The 25,054-nt window shown below is 34.1% G+C and overlaps 1 protein-coding gene across 7 annotated transcripts in view; it reads right to left on the bottom strand.

Moving 5' to 3' along the window:
* The window catches only part of scfd2 (sec1 family domain containing 2), a 267,076-nt gene that overhangs the window by 133,602 nt on the left and 108,420 nt on the right, over positions 1-25,054 (bottom strand). The window contains exon 6 of one of the 7 annotated variants that reach the window (XM_087297872.1): positions 13,712-13,884. Within the exon in view, the coding sequence (XP_087153998.1) occupies positions 13,769-13,884 (116 nt within the window). The 3' untranslated portion in view covers positions 13,712-13,768. 7 annotated transcript variants of the gene reach the window in all.

Raw genomic sequence — 25,054 nt, 5'->3', positions numbered from 1 at the left:
TTTTACTCCAACACATCACTATAAATAAAGAGAACCTGAGATTTATAGCTGTAGAAATATGTATTTATGTATTTATTAGGGGTGAAACGAACCACGGCTGATCCATGATCTGTACAAATCACAACCCATGGTTCGAAACGCACGTGACCTGCGGATTAACAACTTTTTTGAATTCATAGATTATTCCAGCATTCTAAACAATTGCAGAGAGATCGCCTCCCTTGTCATTTAAATCATGTGTGTGAAAGCATTTTGGCTTCCCTGTAAAATATAATGATATAAAAAAAGGTTGTGGTGGGACGTAAATGCCTTTATTGAATAAAGGTTTTCTTGTCACAGTTTATTTAGCATGCATTAATGCATTTAGTGTAAAGCTGCAGTATTATATATTAAAAGACTGTGATCTCAATTCAAACCTGTGCAACAAGAATGATAATGATTTGCATGTTTATTAATCTTTCGAAGTGCTGCATTCAAATCTGTGTTTGATCGAGAGAGATTCAGTTTTTACACTTTTTTAGTTAGTTACAAATAATTACATAACAAAGACGTACTGGGAGAACATCTAATAGTTGAGATATAAACACTGATGTTTATGGTAAAGATTAAAGTCACTGTTTTAAGGAACTTTTATGCTGATGAATGTTGTAGCAATTACATTGTTTAACCAATAGGTAATGACTAACAACCATAAAATTATGTACCTGAATAGGTTTTCAAAAATTATACATTTATAACGAAACATGAAGTTTTATGTGTGAATTGTTGAATCATTAATTGAAAATAAATATATGTTATGTTGTGCAAGATGTTAGATTTATATGTTTAGCATTATCAGAAACAGTAGCAAAGATCATTTTTCGTATTGAATATTTTCCTTTTTTTTAAGCTGGTTCTTTCTTGATTTTTATTTTTATTAAAATAAAAGGATCTGTTTGTTAAAATCAATGTTTTTTGCAGTAACATGTTTGTTACTATATTTTTGTTGTTAATATATTTCGAAATGAAAAGCAAATGACATTTGCCTCCTCCCTTTTTTGCTGATCCGAAAAATTATCTGATAAGTCACTTAAAAACCGTAGTGTGATCCGAATCGTGAGATTTGAGATCCGTTACACCACTAATTTAAACCAGAGCACTGTGGGACCTAAATTTCTCTACTAATAAACTTATATCAGAGCTACAGCATAGGTTTGTCAGTGGTGGTTGCTATAAAAGCACAGCTGATGTTTGTTTAGAAAAGCAGACGCCTGGAAGTGCATTGGAATTGGTGAAAAAAGTAATGTGTCTTGCATTTTCAAAGCAGTTTTAGATGCAATATCACTACACTTAATAATTTTACTTTAATATAATTTATATATATTTATATTTTAATCAGTCAATAATAGAGCATTTTATACTACTGAATATTAAAAGCAAGTCTAAATAAACAGGTTTTAAGTTTACTTGTGATAAAGTTCTAAAGGGAGGGTATTTTACAATTTTGGACCTGCCACTGTAACTGAACGATCACCCCAGTGCACATGCCCTTTTTAGTCTAGGATAGAAAGTGCCCTTCCAAAATTATCAAAAGTGCCCCCGCGACGCGGCACACCCTCGGTCCCGGACGTTCTCTGCACGGGCCTGACGCTGGCTCAGAAATGCCTTGACTTTGGTAAGGCAGTGAAGCTGGAAAAAGCTGGCCTTGACCGGTTTATCAAATTTTAAACTAACGTTCAAATTCACTCCCAAATTTTTAACTATATGACTAAAATTTATAACTTGCCAGTATATCATATATCAACTAAAGGCAGTGAGAAGATGTTTAAGATACAAGCTAGTCCCAAACAGTATCTGTTTAAGGACAAAAGCCTAATAAATATGTGATGAAATACAACATCTGAACAATTTATTGAGACATGGTATTGGGAGAAATAAGTAATAATTCAATGGCCTATCCTCAATTATTTTTTACTTATTGAAAAGATGCTTTGGTTACACTGTCAACATTATAATTAGCTTTATGCAACAAAAATAAAGTCATAAATTATCATTTAGACTGAATGCAGTTGAGTGTGTGTGTGTGTGTGTGTGTGTGTGTGTGTGTGTGTGTGTGTGTGTATATATATATACAGTATAGTCTGGAGTAAGACATGAAGGGTATTTAGTGAGCTGTCATCAGTGTTGTGCAAGGCTGCTCTGTAGGACGAGACTCTGGCATGACTTACAGTTATTTTACCAATGATCCAGCATGAAATTTTGCCTCGCTGCCAAACCATACCACACACCCACCCACCCCCTCAGTCCACATGAGACGGACTCTAGAGAACAAGCATTGGTATATGTGTGTGTGTGTGTGTGTGTGTGTGTGTGTGTGTGTGTGTGTGTGTGGTTGCGTTTAACTATAAACATAATGATTAGTCATGTAATACACTGATGACAAATGAGTACATTAATAAAGATAACATTTGTATTTTAAAGACAACATGAAACCGCATTCACAACACATTTCATTTCACTAATAGGACATGGGACAACTGACCCAGCTGAGACTCGAATCAGCGTCCTTCTTGCTGCTAGGCAACAATGTTAACCACTGAGCCACCTTGACGCCCATAAATAATACATATTAAACATTTTATTTTAGCTAGTAACAATTTTAAGCTGCAGTTTTATATTTTCAAATCAGTTACTATATTATTTCAAACTAAAACCATAAAACTACAATTATTTTTGCATCTTGAAACAAGGAAATACGTTTTAAAATAAAAAAAAGCTTTAATTTATAAAGAAAATGTCTTTAAAACTAAAAGCGACATTTCAATAATTGAACTTCAGTTTATCGGTACAATTTTAAATTTAATGTAGCATCTTCCCCATATTTGAAACAGCGTGCAATCCGCTTGTTAAGTGTGACATCACGCAAAGCGGCTTCCGGGTCCAATCGCTCTATTCAACTGAATGGGGAGACTCATGAAATGATAATAATAAACGTTTACAAATCGATCTAAGGTTTTCAAAAATCACGATTGCAGTATATATGTCCATGCCTAATATCCGATGGCCAGAAAGTGATTAATTTTTTATAAATTGTAAAAATGTTGGTATTTGTTATGCAGCAAGCCCAGAGATCGTTGTGTACACTATGACTTTATATAAAATTAACTTTAATCTGTGATAGGAATAAAACGTGATCATAAACGAATGATTTCTCCACTCAAATGAGCCCGGAAACAGTATTACATACGTCACAAACACGTCACCACTTAACAAGCGGATACACACACAAACACACAAAAATAGGTAATCTCAATGGACAAATGCACTCTCATCACTCGCTTTTACAATTTTTATTGTTTTTACATATGGACATTTTGATTTACATGTTAGCCTAAAAATAGAAAGTAATATAAAGGTTTTTAGTAGTGTACTTAAAATGTACTTAAAAACAAAACAGCAATTTTTGCAAAAATAGTCTACTATTAGTTTGTTTGATCATGCCACCTTTGCTTTTGTCTTACAGCAATTTTGTGTAAAGAAATTATAATGTTTATGGGTTTATAATGTGCTTTAATATTTATAATAGTGGATGGATGGATGGACAGAAGTTTGGATAAATAGATGGATGGACAGACATAAGTTTGGACAAATGGATAAATGGACAGACATAAGTTTGGATAAATGGACAGACATAAGTTTGGATAAATGGATGGATGGACAGACATAAGTTTGGATAAATGGATGGATGGATGGATGGATGGATGGATGGATGAATGGATGGATGGACTACCATAAGTGTCGATGGATGGATGGAGAGCTGGACAGACAAGTATGGATGGATGGACATAATGGATAGATGGATGGACATAAGTATGGATGGATAGATGGTTGGACATAAGTATTGATGGATGGATGGATGGATGGATGGATGGATGGATGGATGGATGGATGAACGGACGGACATTAGTACGGACGAACGGATGGACGGTTGGAAAAATAAATGAATGCAAATCGTCACAGACTGAAACTCTGCAAGGCAAGCCATCAAACACAGGATCCATCTTACCACAGACACAGTAAGTGCATCTGTTGAAAACCCTATTCTCTCCAAACCCATTCAGACTCTTTTCTCAGAGCTGCACAGATGGGTGAAAAACTATTTCCTATTAAATGATTATTTACAGCACACAATGTCTAAGAATGCACAACAATCCCCTTCATTTTCCTCTCTGCATAACATATTGAAGGAAAACATTCTGAAAAGTCAAAAATGTGAACTAATTACGCTTCTTTTATTTACATTTTTTCCATAAATATTGCATCTGCAATCAGCGCTCCAACACACACTATGAGTTATTACAGAAACAAAAGTATTGAATTGAGCCTCATACGAGTGTTTGTCAAATCAATGTGGAGTTTTATGAGGAGAGCTGGTGTTAAATCTTTACGGTGAGGGAGAAACACATTCCACAGGAGGGAAATAGAAAGATGGAAAGAGCAGATGAAAATAAGAGGGCAACCACAAGATCTATTTTCTTAGGGAAAAAGTGTGAAAATGTCTTTCTGAGCGTCAGCAGCACATACTCGATGAATCGTGGAGCTAGAACTGCGTATTCAGATGAGACTCATTCATTCATGAGTGAGGGGAGGACAGACAGAGACCCATGAGACACGATTGATGAAAACACACCATTCAACTTTGATCTTTCCCCTGTGTGGATGAGAGAATTGAAGAAGCATATTGTGTATGGATAATGATTAAACAGTTAAAAAAACAGTGTGTTTTATAAAGGGAAGGTTTAACTATAGTCCAGCCAAACGATTTAGATTATTTAATCATTTATTCACTTGTATGACACTTCAGACTTTTATACTGAACAGTTTCCCAGTTAAATAAATGCAAAGCCAATGGGTTACAATGTTGTCCCCATGCTCAAATATCTTCCCTGGAAAAATTAAGAGAACACTTAAAAATTCTCAGGATGTGTAGGTGTGTTTGAGTGATGTTAACATTTGTTTAATTCTATGAAGGCATATAACATTTCTTCCAATTTCAAAACAAGAAAAAACAAAACAAAACAGAAAATGTTAATTGACTGTTGATTAAAAATCAGGGTTATTTTGCCAAACATGGATTACTTAATAACACTAAAACTAATTGAGTATACCCCATTTTGTAAATGAATAATTTTGTATTCTTTTATATGAATTAATACTTTTATATATATATATATATTTATTGGTGCATTTAAACAAAACAGATTTATTAAACAGCTATATTTATTAAAATAATATTTTAGTCATAGAAAATCTTTAGAAATGGAAAGATAATACAATTAAATTTATGCTAAATATTAATTCATTCATTTTCTTGTCGGCTTAATCTCTCTATTAATCCGGGGTCGCCACAGCAGAATGAACCGCCAACTTATCCAGCAGGTTTTTATGCAGCGGATGCCCTTGCAGCCGCAAGCCATCTCTGGAAAACATACACACACACACACACACACACACACACACACACACACACACACACACACACACACACACACATACACATACACTACGGACAATTTAGCCTACCCAATTCACCTGTACCGCATGTCTTTGGACTGTGGGGGAAACCGGAACACCCCGAGGAAACCCACACGAACACAGGGAGAACATGCAAACTCCACATAGAAACTAATTGAGCCGAGGTTCGAACCAGCGACCTTCTTGCTGTGAGGCAACAGCACTACCTACTGCGGCACTGCTTTGCCTCTCATGCTAACTATATTTTTTAAAATTACAAACTACAACATTTAAACAAAATTGTACAAAGTATATTTGAATATGAAAATTGTATTTAATATTTCTCTATAACATATAAATTTTGCCTAATAATTTTTTTTCATTATTTTTGTAAGTTATTTTGTTAGATAAGCTCTAGATTAGGCTACTGACTAATGTATATGCACAAATATATAATGTAATGTATAATATAATGTATAATATGTAAAGTATCCTATAGAAAATAGTAATTGAAAGGAGAAATATGGAATACTTTATTTATTTATTTAACATTTTTGGATTATAAAAAGATCAAGAATTTGTATGTACAGTGCCCCAATTTGAAAATGAATATTTTTTTTTATTGTTTCTCTTGATTTTTCTCTTTTTTTAAAAATTAGTATTTAATATTTTTCAATAGCAGATTTGGGTGTACTAGTATTTGGACTGTTATCGTAAGTTATTTTGTTAGATTAGCTGCAGATTTGGCTTCAGTACTGACTAATGTAATGTATATGCACAAATATAATATTGTATAGCTTCCTATTACAAATATGAATTTAAAAGAGAGATTTGTGACAGCAGATATGCTAAAAACTGTAAGAATGTAAGTATATAAGAATTTATATTTCCTGCTGAATGCCTTTCAGATCATTCTCAAACTCTTAAATCAACATCATCAGCTCAGAGTAATAAAAAATTCATGTTATTGTGATAACATACACTATAATTGTGTTTAGTCTAAGTTGGGGTTGGTACAATGTTTTTTTTTTTTATTAATACTATAATAAGCTCATCAAAGCAGACCAACAAACCAACGTTTGAAATATATTATTATTGAAAATATTATTATGTTTCAGTTTAATATGTTTTATACTACCCACTCCAAACATTCATAGAGTATCATGACTTACAATGAAAAACATTCCCAGGCTGTGGGACCACATTGCTCATGCACTGCATTATTAAAGGGTTCACACGAAACTGAAAATTCTCTTTTGATTTGCTCACCCTTTACTTATTCGAAACTTTTATGAGTTTCTTTCTTTTGTTAAACATATTGAAAAATGTTATAAACCCGTAACTAATAACCTCCATATATTTAGATTTTCCTACTATGAAAGTCAATGATTACAGGTTTCCAACTTTCTCCAAAACATCTTCCTTTGTGTTCAGCAGAATGAAGAAACTCATAAATGTTTGGAACCGCTCCATGGAGAGTAAATAAAGAGCAAAATTTCATTTTAGGTGAACTATCCCTTTAATAAGCTTATAAAGCATGCAATGCTTGTCTGTGTCTTTAGAGTTCACTTAATGGAAGCACAAATCCAGACCATTAACTCTCTTATGAACAATGTGTTTCATTTCAATTCATAAAACCCTATATAGCAACAGATTTTATAACCAGACAAAAAAAAAAAAAAAAAATGAAAAGACAACCACTCACCCGTATTTGTATTAAAGTACCACAGAGTTCTGACTATACATATATAAAGCACACTGTATATTATGATAATATTATTATGGAGTGCTCTGCTGGGTGCATGTGTTAAACTTTCAGCTTTCACAACAAAGTGTTTAAACCTCAGCCTGAGGAGGTTAGGTTTAGTGAATTGAATAACACACACACATACACACATCCTGGGAAAGTAGATCTGCTGCACAATAGAGGACAGTGTCTCAGACTCTGAGCTGCCGGAGAGATTCTGGATAGAGGCGGACAGCGGATGTGTATTCTAGATTGAGTTTAAAACAAGCACTTTGTGTTTAATGAGTGAGAAAGTTCAGAGAGAGTCGTAGAGTTTTATGAGGGTACATAAAATAACTTTTTATTTTTCATAAAATAAATAAGACATGGCAACACGGTGGCTCAGTGGTTAGCACTATTGCCTCACAGCAAGAAGGTTGCTAGTTGAATTTCTGTGTGGAGTTTGTATGTTCTCCCCATGTTTGCGTGGGTTTCCTCCGGATGCTCCGGTTTCCCCCACAGTCCAAAGACATGGGTGAATTAAATGAGCTAAATTGGCAGTAGTGTATGAGTGAGTGTGTGTATGAGTGTGTATGGGTGTTTCCCAGTACTTGGTTGCAGCTGGAAGAACATCAGCTGTGTAAAACATATGCTGGATAAGTTGGCGGCTCGTTCAGCTGTGGCGAACCCTGATGAATCAAGGGACTAAGCTGAAGGAAAATGAATGAATGAGACACTGATGCCATTCAGAAAGGATGCCTTCAGTTAATGTAAGGTGACAGTGAAGACATTTATATTTCAAAAATAATTATCATTTCAAATATGCACTATACGTTTGATCTTTCTATTCAATCAAGAGTTCTAAAAAAGATTTTCATATTTGCAGCAAAACTATTAACACTTTCCTTTTTTGGCGAATTTACATATATATATTTATATACACACATACATACACACATATATACATACATACATACATATATGGATTTCTATAGAGTAATACAGCAATTTATAGTATGTGTGTGTGTACATAAATAAACATACTATGTTTACTATCTTATGAGAGCTGAGCTGCTTTTTTTTTTCTCAAACATCTCACACTCTCATGCACTCGCATATGTCCAAGTACATCTTTCATATAACCATTTAATTGTTATCCAGAAACTAAGAATTTTTTGCAATGCAACTGATGATCAACAGTTAATATTTGTAAATGTACTTCTTCCCAACAGGGAAAACCAGCAGCAATCAAGAATGCATGATTATATGGTGTCGTAGATTGGCAATCCAAAAATGTCAAAAAATGTATAGAAAGTCAAAAGGGCAAGAACAGCCACGAATAACGAAAGGGTAGTAAATTTGCCAAGAGTGTGTTGTTGAATTTTTTAAAAATTTCAAAGCATTTTGCCAAAACGTGTCAAAATAGGACTTTTCACCAAAAAAAAAAAAAAAAAAACATTCCATTTGCTGAAACACAGAGAAAGTTGTGGCCAAATTAAGGCTCAAAATCATAAGAGTTATATTGCAAGATAATTAAGTTAATAAAAGTTAATCAAGATAATAAGAAAGGTTGACATTTCTTTGTTGGGTGTTTGTAATGTACTTTTAACCTGTCCTATTAAATGTGACACTACGTAGCAGCTAATCAGGCAAGCAATACTTGCTGTGATACTGTAGGGTGTTGAATCCCTGTTGAGCATTTACAGTAAGTTTAAAGAGTCTGTGAATTATATGTGTATTCTGGTTCTTGAGCACTTCAGTCATTCACACCTGATCCACAGATGTGTGAGAAACACAAGACCATGAATGTGTGTATGTGCGTCAGAGAGGATGTAAAAATTTAAAAATCAAAACTACAAGCAGGAAATTTAGCTCAAAATCCAACAGGAAATGAGAAAAAAAAGTGATGGTGAACACAAAAGAGCTGTAATCAGGCAAGGCCAAGAAGCAGAAAGCAGCGGATGAGCGAGTGAGAGAGAAGAGGATGCAGAACAGGAGAAAATGAGAAGCACATTCTGCCGGAAGAGGAGGCAGAGCTGAGGTGGATGTATGGCTGGATGAAGGAGCTCGACAAATGCAGAGGAAATTAAAACATGAGCCCAAAATAGAGCTAAATAAAACACACATACACTCTAGACCGGTTTCAGGCTGGATATTTTTGAGGGGCAGAGGTCACGAGGTCTATCTATACAAGATCTCTGAGTTAATGAGAGAATACAGTGGGAAATGGAACCTTACAGCTATGGGGCGGTGCAGCTATTAGGTTGTGTGTCCACTAGAGCGTTTAGAGCACTGCTCAGCTGTAAGCGTTTTTACAGGGGAGCCTTTTTCTTTGACAGTTGCAGTAGTGGTGACATTTGCGTAGTATAGTCCCACCACTTGAGTTCAAAAGTGACACTTATGGGCGCTGCGCTTTTCAACTCAACCATAAAACACCCGCTCAGTAACTTGCTATGCTGCAGGTGCTCAAAAATGTGCCAATAACATTGACAATAACAGAAAACACACACTAAGATTTTTTTTTTAATGGCAGTATTTTCATCACGGCCTATGGTTAAGAGAAGTGTGTATGTGGAGCTGCACATATGATGATCAGAGCTGAACTCACACACATGTTCTTGATGGAAAGCAGCTCTGTGCATCAAAGGGTAAAGATGACCTTCTCTCTCTCTCTGTGTGTGTGTGTGTGTGTGTGTGTGTTTGTCAAGAGAATGAAGAAGACAAGGCAGCAGTGGAGCACGTTTTGCTTCAGATAAGAATGAAAGATACAGTGAAAAGAGAGGGAAAAGACAGGAAGAGAGGAAGCTAGGGAAAGATAGAGAGACAGAGAACATGACAAAGTCAGTGTTCACTAGAATGAGGCAGAACAGGCCTCTAGTGTAGATATGCAACACCAATATATGGCCACAGAAATCAATACATCAATCAAATGAGAATTGATGAATTTCTTCATTCAAACTAATCTTTTTGGGAAGATTTAGATGATACTTTTTAAATTATTTCAATGGGAGAACCAAAAATGAGAGGGGAAAATAATATAACAAACAAATTACAAAACTATGGTGGCTGAGAGAGCACATGCAATTACAAAAAACACCAGCAAATTAAAAGATCTTCATCGGTTTGAAAGCATATCCTCACAATGCAAACACTTTAAGAAAACATGCTGTAAATTTTCACAACGCAAACAAATTAAGACAGCAATTTCTCACATACAAATGTGGAACACAACGAAAATGTTTCAAAGGGACCCAAAAATGTGATTTGCAATGCATTTGCTGTCAATCTGATGAAGATATTTTATACATTTTTTGCAGTTTTCCTAAATTTCAGCGCGTTAAGCTCTCTCGGCCACAGTAGAAAACAGCAAAATAAATCAAATAAATAAATCTATAACATAATAAATAATATAGTAAAAATATAAATGTAAATTTGGCTTTTAAAGTATTTTAAATGTGGTTTGAATAAAAAAAAATCTAAAATTAATCCTTAATTTATTTGCTTTTATATGGAAGCCTGTTCTTGCCTCATAAATAAAAAAAAATTACGTTAATATAAATAAATAAATAAATTAATTAATAAATATAAAAACAGAAATAGTTAAACATAACTGTTTAAAGATGACTTGTAAAATAAGCCTTTAAAAAGAAAAAAAAAACGTGTTCAACATTTAAATATAATAATTAAATACATAATTAAAATTATATTTATAAATAAAAAAATTGTGGATAGAATATAAAATAAAAGATGCTACCATTTTTAATTAATTTAGATAACATTAATCAATTTCAATAATAAAATAAAACGTTTTATCAGCTTAAAATTGTTAGATATTAGATAAAACAATAATTAATATTTACTTTAATATCTTTAATATCAAATTTAATATCAATAGATCCTTACAACAGAATAGAGCTACAACAGGTCTAGATGCATAAACTAAATCTTAAATAAATAAAAATGGCCTTTAACAGCAACAGAGGAACATTGTGTTAGAACTAACAGTTCTAACTTCCCTCTGGGAAGCATCAATAGCTCATGTCTGTCTGCATAATGTCGGTAATAAAAAAATTAAGACTCAATATGAACATTAACTCCCTTATCAGTAAACAAGAGAATTAACATCTACTTAATTAAAAAATAAACTTATAAATAACGATCAACATAAAAACAGACACAGTCATAAAGACCTCCACCAAAGTTTCAGAATTTAAGAAAGGGATCAAGAGAAAAGATTAAAGAGCTGAGGGAAGAAAAGAACAACAACCTGGGAGACGATAGAAATAGAGAGAGGACTCGACCCCTGCAGAGAGACCTACATAAATGAGAGAGAGAAAGAAATAGATAGCGAAGAGACTTGAGAAAGGAAAGCCAAGGTTATTGTGGTGGATTGAGGAGCAAAATATAGGGGCCGCTCCGCCTGCTCAGGCCTTGATTAACACCAGACCTCCAAACAGGAAATGACCCGGCCAACGTCGAGCAACGGGACGCCTTCCATCTGGAGCCCAGCGCTGCATAAGCCCCGACACACACACATCTGAACGACCAGAACAAAAGAACGATAAAAACCAACACTGATTTCACCAAAACCGAAGTGATTATAAGAGCTTCCCATTCTCGCTCGCAAATTCCACTCATTAAAGCAGTATATGAACAGCTCACATGGATAATGAACACAAATCCACTGAGATTTGCTGAGAGATGCGAAACATTTTACAAACAGTTTTATGTAAAAATGCCCTGTTGTTTATATTACAATTCAGCCATTTTTTTGATGGAAGTTAATGTAATTCTTTTTTTCATTGTTTCTTAAAAAAAGCAAAAAAAAAAACAAAAAGAAAAAAAGTACAAGAAAAAAAAACAGCAAAGCAAAACAAAGTAACCCACCCCCAAAATCTAAGCAAAACAAATAAAAACGAATGAATGCAAACCAACATCTTTTTTTTGTGAAAAACAAAGAATGAAACAAAAAACAAAAAAGCAAACAAAAAATATTATTAAAAGTGAAAAAACAAAAAACTAAGCAAAGTGAAAAAACAATGCAAAGCAAAATGCCAAATATCAACATATCAAAAGACAGCTAAAAAGGAAAAAAGCAACAAATAAAGAAAACGTACAAACAAATCAGTACAAATAGCTAAATAGGACAAAATAAAGCGAAGTAAAAAAGTTAACAACAAACATCTGAGGAAAGCAATAAACAAACAAAATAACAAAGCACATGAAAAACAAAACAAAAAACTAAGAAAAATAACCTAAAAAAATCAAACAAATCAAGCAAACAAATGGATGAATGAATAAATTAATGAAAAAACAAATAATTGAATAAACAAATTGAGCAAACAATCAAGCAAACAAAAATATAAGAATAAGATTAAAGCAAACCAATACAAAGTAAAGAAAAATAACAACATAACAATAAACAAACAAAATAACTAAGCAAGTGGCAAAAAACTAAAAATAACCCAAAAATTTAAACTAATAAAAAGGATGAATAAATTAATTAATGAACAAACAAATGATTAAATGAACAATTGAGCAAACTAACACCCAAACAAACACACACACACAAAAAAGATAAAAGCAAAGTAATACAAAGGAAGTAAAAAAGACAAAACAATAAATAAACAAAATAACTAAGCAAGAGGAAAACAAAAAAAAAAAAACTAAAAATATCCAACAAATCTAAACAAATCAAGCAAACAGAAAGATGAATGAATGAATTAATGAACAAATGATTGAACAAACAATTGAGCAAACAAACAATAAAAACAAAAAATAAACAAAAAAAAGAACAAAGCAAAGCAATACAAAGTAAAGAAAGACAAAACAATTAACAAACAAAATAATTAAGCAAGTGAAAAACAAAACAACCCCCCCCACAAAAAAAAATCTAAATAAATCAAGCAAACAAAAGAATGAAATAATTAACTAATGAACAAACAAATGACTGAACAAACAAATGAGCAAACGAGCAATTAAGCAAAAAAGAAAAATAAAAGACAAAAAAAAAAACCTTTAGGCGGCATATCACATCTTGATCTCAACTGCAACAGTTTAGAGACTGAAAACACAGTTGCTGATGTGCTGGGAGATGAAGAGAGGATCAGAGGGGGGGGGGAAAGTTACATCTCTGCAGTGACCCAGACAAAGACAGACATGCAGAAGCGTGCGTTAAGGGTGAGCAGGACAGACCCCAAGAGAGGACAAACACAGAGTGAGAGAGAGAGACTGTAAGTGAGTGATCTTAACCAGTCCCAGAGGAGCGATATGACCAGAAAGAATGTGGACGTGTGTTTGGCAGTGTGTGAGACGGCGGGGACGTCCCTTCGCTCGTGTGTCTCCATCTGCGAGGACGACTGACCCCTGCGGCTGTGATTACTGTTTAAAGCCTTCTTTATGAGCTGCCAGCTTTCCTGTCACAAATACGTGCTAACTGCATTTATTAGACTTTTACTTCCTTCATGAACGTACTGTACAGCATACACACACTTAATCTTGTATTGTTTATTTATTCTCGTTTTTACTTTACATGCAAGAGTTCAAACATTACTGACATATCCTGCAGGCAGATTGTGATTGGATGATATGAGAGGTGTAATCCTCCAATAAATGAGCTTGTCTTTTAGTGTTTCCTGTCCTCGAGCTGAAGAACATTTCATTTCCTATAATTAAAGAAGAGACTTTTAATTTCCATCTAATTAAAGCATGACTATTAATTTCCTCTGTTGAAACACAGGGGGTGCAAAACTACTACCTAAACATATATGTGCATGCATTGGAAGTGAATCAAAACAAGCAATGTTTATTGAAAGTCTTTGAAAGGAACAAAGAGATAGATGAGAAGATATTTAAAGAAGACAACGTCTTTGTCTCATACCACAGACATTAGCAAAAAGAAGTTTTGACAAGCCAGCAAAACATCAGATATAACCTAATTTTGAAGACCAACATCGTTTTGCTTTTAAGTATAAGGGGAGCTATAATAAAGATGCAAGTCTTCAGATAACTGCAAAGCAAATGTTGAGCAAAAGAAGAAACAAGAAATGGTAAAGCAAAAAACAAAAACAAATCAAATAATTAAGCAAAGTGAAACAAAAACATAGCAAAAAAAGTCTGGAAAGAATAAATGAAAACAAAGAAAGAATAAAAAGCTAAGCAAAGCAGATGAACAAACAATAACAATAAGAAGAATGACAAATATACACACACAACAAACAACAAAGCAAAGTGAAGAAAAGACAAAGCTGTGCAGCACAGAAAGTGTAGCAACAAGCAAAACAATAAATAGCAAAAAATAAATAAATAGATAAATTGATAAATTAATAAAAAAAAAAAAATGAAAACCCAGGTACAAAGTAAAAAAACAAACAAACAAACAAACAAACAATACAATACAATATATCATAACACAATGCAAAGCAAAACAAACAAACAAAAAATACATCTGAGGCATGACATCAAAGCAAAGCAATTTAATAGTTTTGAAAATGCTTCTGGCCACAAACCAAAAATCTCTTATTAATAGTAGCTAATTTAGCTGGACTATACTAATAAACATTAACATTAGTCAATGTATATACAGTGCATCCGGAAAGTATTCATAGCGCTTATTCCAAAATGTCTAAATTTATTTATTTCCTTAAAATTCTACACACAATAACACATAATGACAATGTGAAAAAATATGTTTTGAAATTGTTGCAAAAAAAAAAATATCTAAAAAAAAAAAAAATGTACAGAATTAATTATATAAGTATTCAGAGCCTTTGCTGTAAACCTCTAAATTTAACTGAGGTACATTCTGTTTCCACTGATCATTCCAGAGATGTTTCAGCAGCTTAATTGGAGTTCACCAGTGGTAAATTCAGTTGATTTGACATGATTTGAAAAGGCATGCACCTGTCTAAATAAGGCCCCAGGGTTGACAGTGCATTTCAAAGCACATACCAAGCATGAAGACAAAGGAATTGTTTTGAGGCAAAAGGCTGGGGAAGGGTACAGAAAAAAAGTTTCAGTGAGCACATTGGTCTCTATTATCTGTAAGTGGAAGATTTTTGGATACACCAGGACTCTTCCTAGAGCTGGCCAGCCATCTATGCTGAGTGATTGGGGGAGAAGGGCCTTATTCAGGGAGGTGATCAATAACCCAATAGTCACTCTGTCTGAGCTCCAGCGTTCTTTTGTGGAGAGAGAAGAACCTTACAGAAGGACAACCATCTGTGCAGCAATCAGGCCTGTATGGTGGAGTGGCCAGACGGACGCTACTCCCTGCCTGGAATTTGCCAAAAGGCATTTGAAGGACTCTTAGACCACAAGAAACTAAATTCTCTGGTCTGACGAGACTAAAATTAAACTCTTTGGAGTGAATGCCAGGTGTTACATTTTGAGAAAACCAGGCACCGCCAAGCTAATACCATCCCGTGAGGCATGGTGGTGGCAGCATCATGCTGTGGGGATGTTTCAGCAGCAGCAGGAACTGGAAGACTAGTCAGGATAGAAGAAAGATGAATGCAGCAATGTACAGATACATCCTGAATAAAAACATGCTCCAGAGAGCTCTTGACCTCAGACTGGGCTGATGGTTCATCTTCCAGCATTACAATCACCCAAAGCACATCGCCAAAATATCAATGAAGTGGCTTCACAACAACTCGGTGCATGTCCTTGAGTGGCCCAGCTAGAGCCCATACCTAAATCCTTTTGAACCTCTCTGGAGAGATCTGAAAATGGCTGTACACCGTCGCTTCCCATCCAACCTGAGCTTGAGAGGTACTGCAAAGAGGAATGGGCAAAAATTCCCAAAGACAGGTGTGCCAAGCTTGTGGCATCATCTTTACAAAGACTTGAGGTTGTAATTGCTGCCAAAGGTGCATCAACAAAGTATTGAGCAAAGGCTGTAAACACTGATGTACATGTGATTTTTCTTTTTCTTTCTTTTTTTTTTTTTTTAAATAAGTTTACAACAATTTCAAAACATCTTTTTTTTCACATTGTCATTATGGGGTTTTGTGTGTGGAATGTTGAGAAAATAATACTTTACGAATGCACTGTAAAAATCTTAAAGAAATAACTAAAATCAACAAAACAAACACTGTTCGAATGCACATTCAGAAACTAACAAAAAAAAATTTACAAAAAAAAAACACTTACTGTACTTTAACCGGAACAAAAGGGACACCAACAAACACAAGATTGTAGCAATATTTTTATCTGTGTTCTTTAAGTTAGAATGAGTATTTGAAATGACTGAGGTGTATTTATAATCCAATGCTAGCCAACATAGCCTTCATCACTGTATAGAAACATATATAGCAATAACAATATGACTGGAATTATTTTCATAGGAAGAATTGTTATCGTATAATGGTAAAATATCACCCATGCCGAATGTGTTTACCAGTCGTTTTGTCCAACGTGTATACACACATATATCTTGTATCGTAATTTAAAGCTAAAACGTCAAACATAAACACCAAGAGAAACCATCACTGCAGTATAAGTGATATCTGATCCGTCCACCAAAACAAATACACACATTCACACACACGTTTGAGGCCACACACAGATTTAGAAAAACACACAAAGACCCACATCTCACACAAACACACAAAATATAAACTCAACAATATTTTTATTTTTATTGAGTGCTGTGTGTGAATGTGAATGTGTGTGCATGTGTATTTGTTTTTAACGTGTGTATTTGTAAAAGATGAAACGCTCTTGGCCGAGTGGATGAAGTGGGATTTGAGTTTGTCCTGTCGATGTGTGCAGTTAAATCACTATGTTTTGGCAGTAAACCGAAAAAAGAGGGAAAGAGAGATTATGTGAATGCGTTTGTGTGCTGACACTTTGACATTTACATGCAATTATTTCAGCGTGTTTGTGTGCAGTTTTGTTTATCCTTGCAGGTTTTTGAATGCTTTCCAAAATGTGACTGTGTGTAATTATAAATTATGCATGTGTGTATTCGTAAGTCTGTTAATAATTCTGTAGACAGATACAGCACTTAGTTTGTTGTCTCCTCATAACACACAGATACAGTGAAGCTGCCGGCAGTCTTCTAGAACAATATTCCTAATATATGCCTCACGTCATATATTATGGTCAATGAAATGGTCCACTATAAAACAAATGCGAACGTTATTAACAGATATAAAGCAACATTCATTCATTCGGTCATTCATTCATTTTCTCTGGTCTCTGTTTCAGAGGTCGCCACAACGGAATGAACCAACATCTATTCTGGTAAATGTTTTACGCAGTGGATCCAGAAAAAAAAAAAAAAAAAAAAAAACTTGCAGCTGCGACCCAGTACTGGGAAACACCCATACCCTCTCACATTCACATACACTGCGGCCAATTTAGCTTATTCAGTTCACCTACTGTATACTACATGCCTTTGGACTGTGGGGGAAACCGGAGCGCCTGAAGGAAACCCACACAAACAAGTGGAGAACATGCAAACTCCACACAGAAAAACCAACTGGCCCAGCCAGGACTCAAACCAGCGACTTTCTTGCTTTAAATTGACAATGCTAACCATCGAGTCACCATGCATAAAGCAGCATAAGTAATATACATTTTACATTTTGAAAAATACTCAGAATCTGACCTTATGATTAAGTTATTAAGACTGATTTAGCATGAGGTGGATGAAAAATACAATTAAATAAAAATAAAGTAAAATCTTTAACTTAAGTAAAGTAAGTTCTTTAACTTGTATTTTTTTTCCCCAGAGACAATCAAAAATGGAAGGGAAAGATAAGAGGTAAACTTGAAACAAAAATTCTACTCAACGTATATAAAATATATAAACATTTTAATTGCACTCCTCAATCGCACATTTATAAAATAATTTGGAGAAAAAATTCACCAGAATAATCTATTTAATGATTAGTTGTGACAAATCTCATCAAAATATCATAACTAGATGCATAATATGTGTACATGTACTATGCAGATTTATTATGCATGAATAAGTGCACACACAAACATGTGAACTATGATATTTATAGTATATACAAATATATATAAACATTTTATAAACATATTCATTAGGGCTGCATGATATTTAAAACATCTGTTTTTCTGATAAATATTGAGATATGAACACAGTTTCACAAGATGGTTGAATAAAAAAAAAAAATATATATATATTTATATATTTGTCTCATTGTCTCACATCAAAAATGTAAAAAAAAAAAAATCCTAAAGCAAGTAAAAATATTGTTTTGTTTTCATCATGAGAAAAAAAATGAGTCAAAATTAGTTTTAGATGTTTGAAATGAAGATATTTGAACTAGAAACAAGACAAAAATTATAAGTATGATTTGTTTTTGAAAAAATCATATGAATACAATTGTGCAGCTCCTGCTCAACTATAATTCAGAATCAACATTGCATATCTTTGCGATGTGACTATTGCGGATGTACACATTGTGATATCGATGCTAAATCGATATACTGTGCAATCCCAATTTACATACAGTTGAAGTCATAATTATTAGCTCACCTGTTTTTCCACCAATTTCTATTTAACGATGAGAAGATTTTTTTTAACACATTCTATCATTTCTAATCATAATAGTTTTAAAACTAATTTCTAACGACTGAATTATTTTTATCTTTGCCACGATGACAATAAATAATATTTTACTAGATATTTTTCAAGACACTTCTATACAGCTTAAAGTGGCATTTAAATTGTTAACTAGGTTAATTAGGTTTAATAGGCAGGTTAGGGTAATTAGGCAAGTTATTGATGATGGTTTGTAAAATATAGCTTAAAGGGGCTAATAATTTTGACCTTAAAATGGTTTTTAAATAAATAAAAACTGCTTTTATTCTAGCTGAAATAAAACAAATAAGACTTTCCCCAGAAGAAAAAATATTATTAGACATATGGGGAAAATTTTCTTGCTCTGTTAAACATCCTTTGGGAAATATTTAAAAAGAAAAAAAAATTAAAGGGGGGCTAATAATTCTGACTTCAACTGTACTGTACATACACGGATATGTGTATTTAAAAATAAATAATACATATACATTACAAACAATACACACAGATTTTCTATGTAAACAAAACTTTTTTTAATGCTATTATTTAATTAATCTCTGAACACTACTAAAGATTTATCATCATTTTTTTATTCCATAAACAAGCAATAAGATAAAATGATCCAACTAATTTTCATTGATATAAGAAAATCCAATACCCTCTATCACTAGAAAACTATACCTCCTTATGCAGATTTTAAACCTTGACGTGGCCAGCAGACATTAATACCATTCAGAATAATAAATCATTATCCGTAACGCAGAGCAGATGCTTGTCTATTTCTAACACTCTTCACCGTTCAAAGCACCGAACCATAAAAATAAAAAAACAGGTCTGTGATTCACGTGCAATCCATCAGCTCCTAATTCAGACAATCCCACTCTATAAACAGTCTTCAAGGTTTTATTTATTGATGGGGCTCGTCCAATTCTATAAACAGACACAGTAGCACCGTAGTTTTTCAGAAAGTCAACACCTCCGCCAATAACACTCTCTGTTGCGCACAAAAGCCTTCAAGCTCATCCAATTACATTTGATGTTTCAGCCCAGCGGGAGGCCTCTTTATCCAATAATATTTCTTGTTTCTGTGCAGCAGTGATCACTCAGGTAACATGTGTGGAGTTGGCTGCTCAAAAATGTTTCCTCTGATGTAAGACTTGAAATGCAAGAATTTTCTTAGATAAACAGACTTGTGCTTTAATTACAAACAGCCACACACACATATGCATACACCACCGGTCAAAAGATTTGAATTATTTTTTTTGGCTCAAAAAAAGCTGCATTCATATAATTAAAATACAGTAAAAACTTTAAAAGTTCTGAAATAATATTACACTTGAAAATAATTGTTATTGAACTTTTTGAATCTTTTTGCATTGATGGATTTGCTCTTCAGTGTTTGGACTTACACCAGTGAAAATTAAACCACACTGAATTGAATTAAATTGAACTTCAACTCTGAAAACTGGACTGACACAGTTTTAATTTACTAGAACTTGTTAAGCTGCTTTGACAATCTACATTGTAAAAGCGCTAAACAAATAAACATGAATTGAACTGAATTGAATTTATGCAAAACAGTATTAAAAATAAATGATTTATATGATATAAAATCATAATTTTTTACATTATGATTATGTCTTACACTTTTTACTGTAAAAATGTTGGGTTCCACACAATAGATTTGTGTTGGGACAACATGAAGAAATTAATTCTTTTTTTTGTTTCAGCTCATTTTAAATAAGTAGTTTGAACAAACAACAAATGTCATTTTTTTGTGTTAAACAACTTTATGCATCTCTGATGAGCAAAAACTAAACAATTGTAATGGTTACGTACTTTTGAATTTGAATTTATTGCTGTTTCCATTAAAACATTAAGAAGCCTAGCAGATTTTAACAATGAAAACATTAACTAAATAACTAACTAAATAATAATAATAATAATGAAAAAATTATAATAATATATTTTGTTTGAGCAGTAGATTATCATAACATGATGATTTTTAAAGGATCGTGTGACACTAAATATTAGAAGAATAATCCTGAAAATTTAGCTTTTAAACAAATTTCACAATTTTACTATTTCCACAAAATATCCGTAAATGAACAGCTTTCTTTTTGTGATTTGTTTTAATTTGTTCATTTTTTATGCTTTTGAATCGCATTATGAGACATCTATCTTTGTTCTGAAAACTTTTGACTATAAAAAAGTTAGAAAAAGTGACTTTAATGAACATTTTTAATAGTTTAAAGTCATATATTGTCTGGGTTGGTGTTGTATTTTATGCTGTAAAGACCATGTAATAAGCTGAACGTATATTTTCTGTTATTTTACAGATTCATTTATTTATTATTCCTCATACATTATATTATTTCAAACTACTAAAATGTCAATAAAAGTCACTTTGTTAAACTGTAGAGTTGAATTTTCAACATCAAAAATAGACAGAGCAGAGATCAAGGTCCCATAATGAAATGCAAAACCGTGAAAAGACAGAAAACACAAAAAAAAGGAAACTGTTACTTAACAGATATTTTTAAAAGTGTATTTTTGATCAAATAAATGCAGCCTTAATAAGCAGAATAGATTTCTTTAAAAAACATATTTAAAAATTTGTAATGATCCTTAACTTAGAACCGGAAGTAACACAGGTAACCATCAACAATTAGAGACAGATTAAGAGTCAGATTCTGTCAAGTTCATCCTCTATATTGAAGTGAACCCCCTCTCAGTTATGCTGTGCTCCTCAACCTCTGTGTGTGGAGGAACTTTACTGCTTCACCTCTGACTCTCTACCCGCTGCTCTGTGAAGCCACAAGCCTTCAGTGATGACAGCGCTGAACTCCAATAACATCATAATAACATGTCGAGGAACACACAGCCCCCCTACACTGCAGTAGATCACACTCACAGAAGCAACAAAGTAAAGAGCAACCTCTCAAGCTCTACATGTAATTATACAGATGGACAGATAGACACTGGAGGCAGACATTCATTTTAGTCAATCAGGTAGTTTGGTTGTAAAAACATCCAATTAAGCTCTTTGAGTCACTCAAAAGTCTTTTAGAAGAAGCATCAAAACATAAAATATTTTCAGGATATAATTATAGATTATCAAGATAATATTATTACATTTTTAAATGTAATTTGCAATACATTAAACACATTTGTTAGGTTGAAGTTTTTGGAGTTTTCTAGTTTTTTAAGGATAAATAATGCATTATAAAAATATGCACAGAACATTTCCAGCCACCAATAAACCTGCAATGAAAAGTTGATGTGTCTATTTTCAGTTTCACAAGATTAGGTACAGGTGAATTGGGTAGGCTAAATTTTACGTAGTGTATGAGTGTGTGTGAATGAGTGTTTGTGGATGTTTCCCAGAGATGGGTTGCGGCTGGAAGGGCATCCGCTGCGTAAAAACGTATTGGATAAGTTGCCGGTTCATTCCGCTGTTGCGACCCCAGATTAATAAAGGGACTAAGCTGAAAATAAAATGAATGAATGAACTTAACAATGCAGACTTGAGCATTCATTTATTTGTTTAAGCATAAAATAAGATGAAAAGCCATTTTAATACAAGCGGCGTCAGGAGCAGCAGACGAGTGCAGAAACTCTTTTGAAAATTTTGTCGCAAAATAAATGACTATATTTTTTAAAAACATTGCACATAACAATGGAATTTAATGCTGTGCGTCTTGCCCTTTGTGAGATCAACTTTATATTGTGTCTCAATCAGCAAGTGAAGATCATTGATATACAAACAAAGAGTCTTATTTATAAAATTGGCGTACGCACATTTCTGACCGTTTTGAGCGTACACCCCTTTGCACACAAAAGCTCTATAAAAACTCACAAAAAACAAATTTGACGGGAGAATATGAGTAAGTAAAACTTAATTAAATATATTTAACTTAAAAATTTACTTAATTTAACCATATGAGCCATAATCATTAATAAATAAATTGCATTTTATTCTGGTGTAAGTTCACTTTAAGGAAGGTTTATAATGCAAATTTTATAAATCAGACACCAGATCTTAAATAAACAGAAGTTCACCATAAGCACTCAATCAGGCTTTTTCTAAATTAAAAGTTCATTCATTCATTCATTCTTTCATTAATTTTCCTTCAACTTAGCCCCTTTATTCTTCAGGGGTCGCCATAGCGGAATGAACCGCCAACTTATCCACCATATGATTTACACAGAGGATGCCCTTCCAGCTGCAACCCATTACTGGCAAACACATTCACACACCAACACTACGGGCAATTTAGTTCAATTCACCTATAATGCATGTCTTTGGAGTGTGGGGGAAACCAGAGCACCCTGAGGAAACCCACGCCAACACGGGAAGAACATGCAAACTCCAAACAGAAATGCCAACTGGCCAAGCCAGAATTTGAACCAGGAACCTTCTTGCTGTGAAGTGTACTAAAAGTTTATTTATAGAAAGTTTTTTGCAATCATCTCTGTGTTTAGCATCACTGTGTTTGGATGGTGTTGACCACGTGAGCTTGTGAGCTATACTCTCATCTGATCGCGCAGGAGGTGGTTTAGTTATTTGTAATCATTAACAACAAGATGGATCCTTCTAAAATAACGAATCAATTCGTCAGAAGCATATAAAATAGACAAATCTATCACATCAGCGATTCTATTGTGCAGCTCTCATTTTGTGAAGACCTATGAGTATAAAGACCTGCAATTCTACCAGGGTGACTCAGTTTGATCCTGGCAAAGTATGTGTTTTTCTATCCCCACGTGAGGCAGGTGACCAGGGGCCTTATGTATCAATGCTGTGTATGCACAAAAAATTAGCATATGGCAGGTTTCATGCTTACGTTTGGATTTACTAACGATAAAATTAATGTGAAAATGTGCGTTGGTCCATACCAACTTCATGTCTGGCGTACGTGTATTTCTTGTATGAGTTTGTTTTATTTCCATTGGCGACTCCTAGAGGAAATTATGTTAAATTAAATTTATTATGTTAAATGCTAAATTATTAGCATTGTCAATGGTCGGATCTGAAGGGAACGCATTTTTAGGGATCACAGTGATTTTCTGGTTCACAATGATGACTGGCTTATAAGCCGTTATATTAGCTATCCTCTTGGAGCTCTGTGCGGAGTTGTGTCCAAATTTGGAAAGAGAGACAGCGAGGAGGCTCCAAGGTTGCAGGGTGCACGATGGGTGGCTTCTTGGGGAGTTTTTTTTCTTTTTATTGAGCGGAATTATTTGACTGCATATCAGGAGACCACGGTTATCCATTAAAGACGTGGCAGTAAGTCATGCACATGTATACAACCCTTAGTCTATGGCAAAAGCAGTACTGGCCTTATTAAAGGACATTGTCAATGGTCGAACCCGACGGCTCCAAGGTGGCAGGGTGCATGATGTATGGCTTCTTGGTGAGTGATGTATTTAACGATATAATTCCAGCTTTTTTTATTGAGCGTAATTATTTAACTGCATATCAGGAGAGCGCGGTTATCCGTTAAAGACATGGCTGTAAACCCCCCTCAACATCCCACAAATTGAACAAGTGCGCAGATACAATGATGCCCATTCCCGCACTTGGTCAGTTGTAGAGCGGGCGATTGGGCAGCTGAAATGCTGGTGGCGCTGCCTTAATAAGAGCGGAGGGGTGCTGCTATACTGCCCTAACAAAGTGTTCCTCTAAAACATCTGTTTCTCCCACAGATAGACTCCAGACAGTAAAGTGTCACCCACAATTGAGGCAACTCTCTCCTCAAAGGGTGTTAGTTCAGCATCCCCTGTTCCCCCGCCTGTTCGGTCCACACTTGGACGGTGCGCCGCTGTTCTCCTCTTAACCTGCACCTTTACATCGGGCCATTTCTTTTTTAATTCGTTCAGAGTTCGAAGTTTCTCTTCTTGCTTGCTTTTGCCATTGCTTTTTCATTTAGTTTTGCCAAAGTGGAGTTTTTAGCATATTCATTCGGGGGAGAAAGCAGGGAGGGGTTTTGCGCTCGTGCATGTTGCGCTCAATTTCACGTTAACTTGGATGTACAAAGAGAATATGCGTGGGATTCCGTGTACACAGTGTTTCATACATCTGATTTTTTTACTGCGTACGTACATTTACAGCTTTGTCCGTTCGCAATGTTTTAGTATTAATTCAACGCAAGTTTTTGTACACGAGGCCCCAGGTGAGTGGGCTTAACAAACCACCTGTACTGTAAGTTACAGGCTCTCTCCTCTCTATATGCACTACACACTCTCTAACTCTCTATTGCTCCATCTTTCTA

The sequence above is a fragment of the Danio rerio genome, chromosome 20 (genome assembly GCF_052040795.2).
Source record: "Danio rerio strain M-AB ecotype USA chromosome 20, GRCz13ab, whole genome shotgun sequence".
NCBI classification, from domain to species: Eukaryota; Metazoa; Chordata; class Actinopteri; order Cypriniformes; family Danionidae; genus Danio; species Danio rerio.
This window is presented reverse-complemented; position numbering and strand designations above follow the sequence as displayed.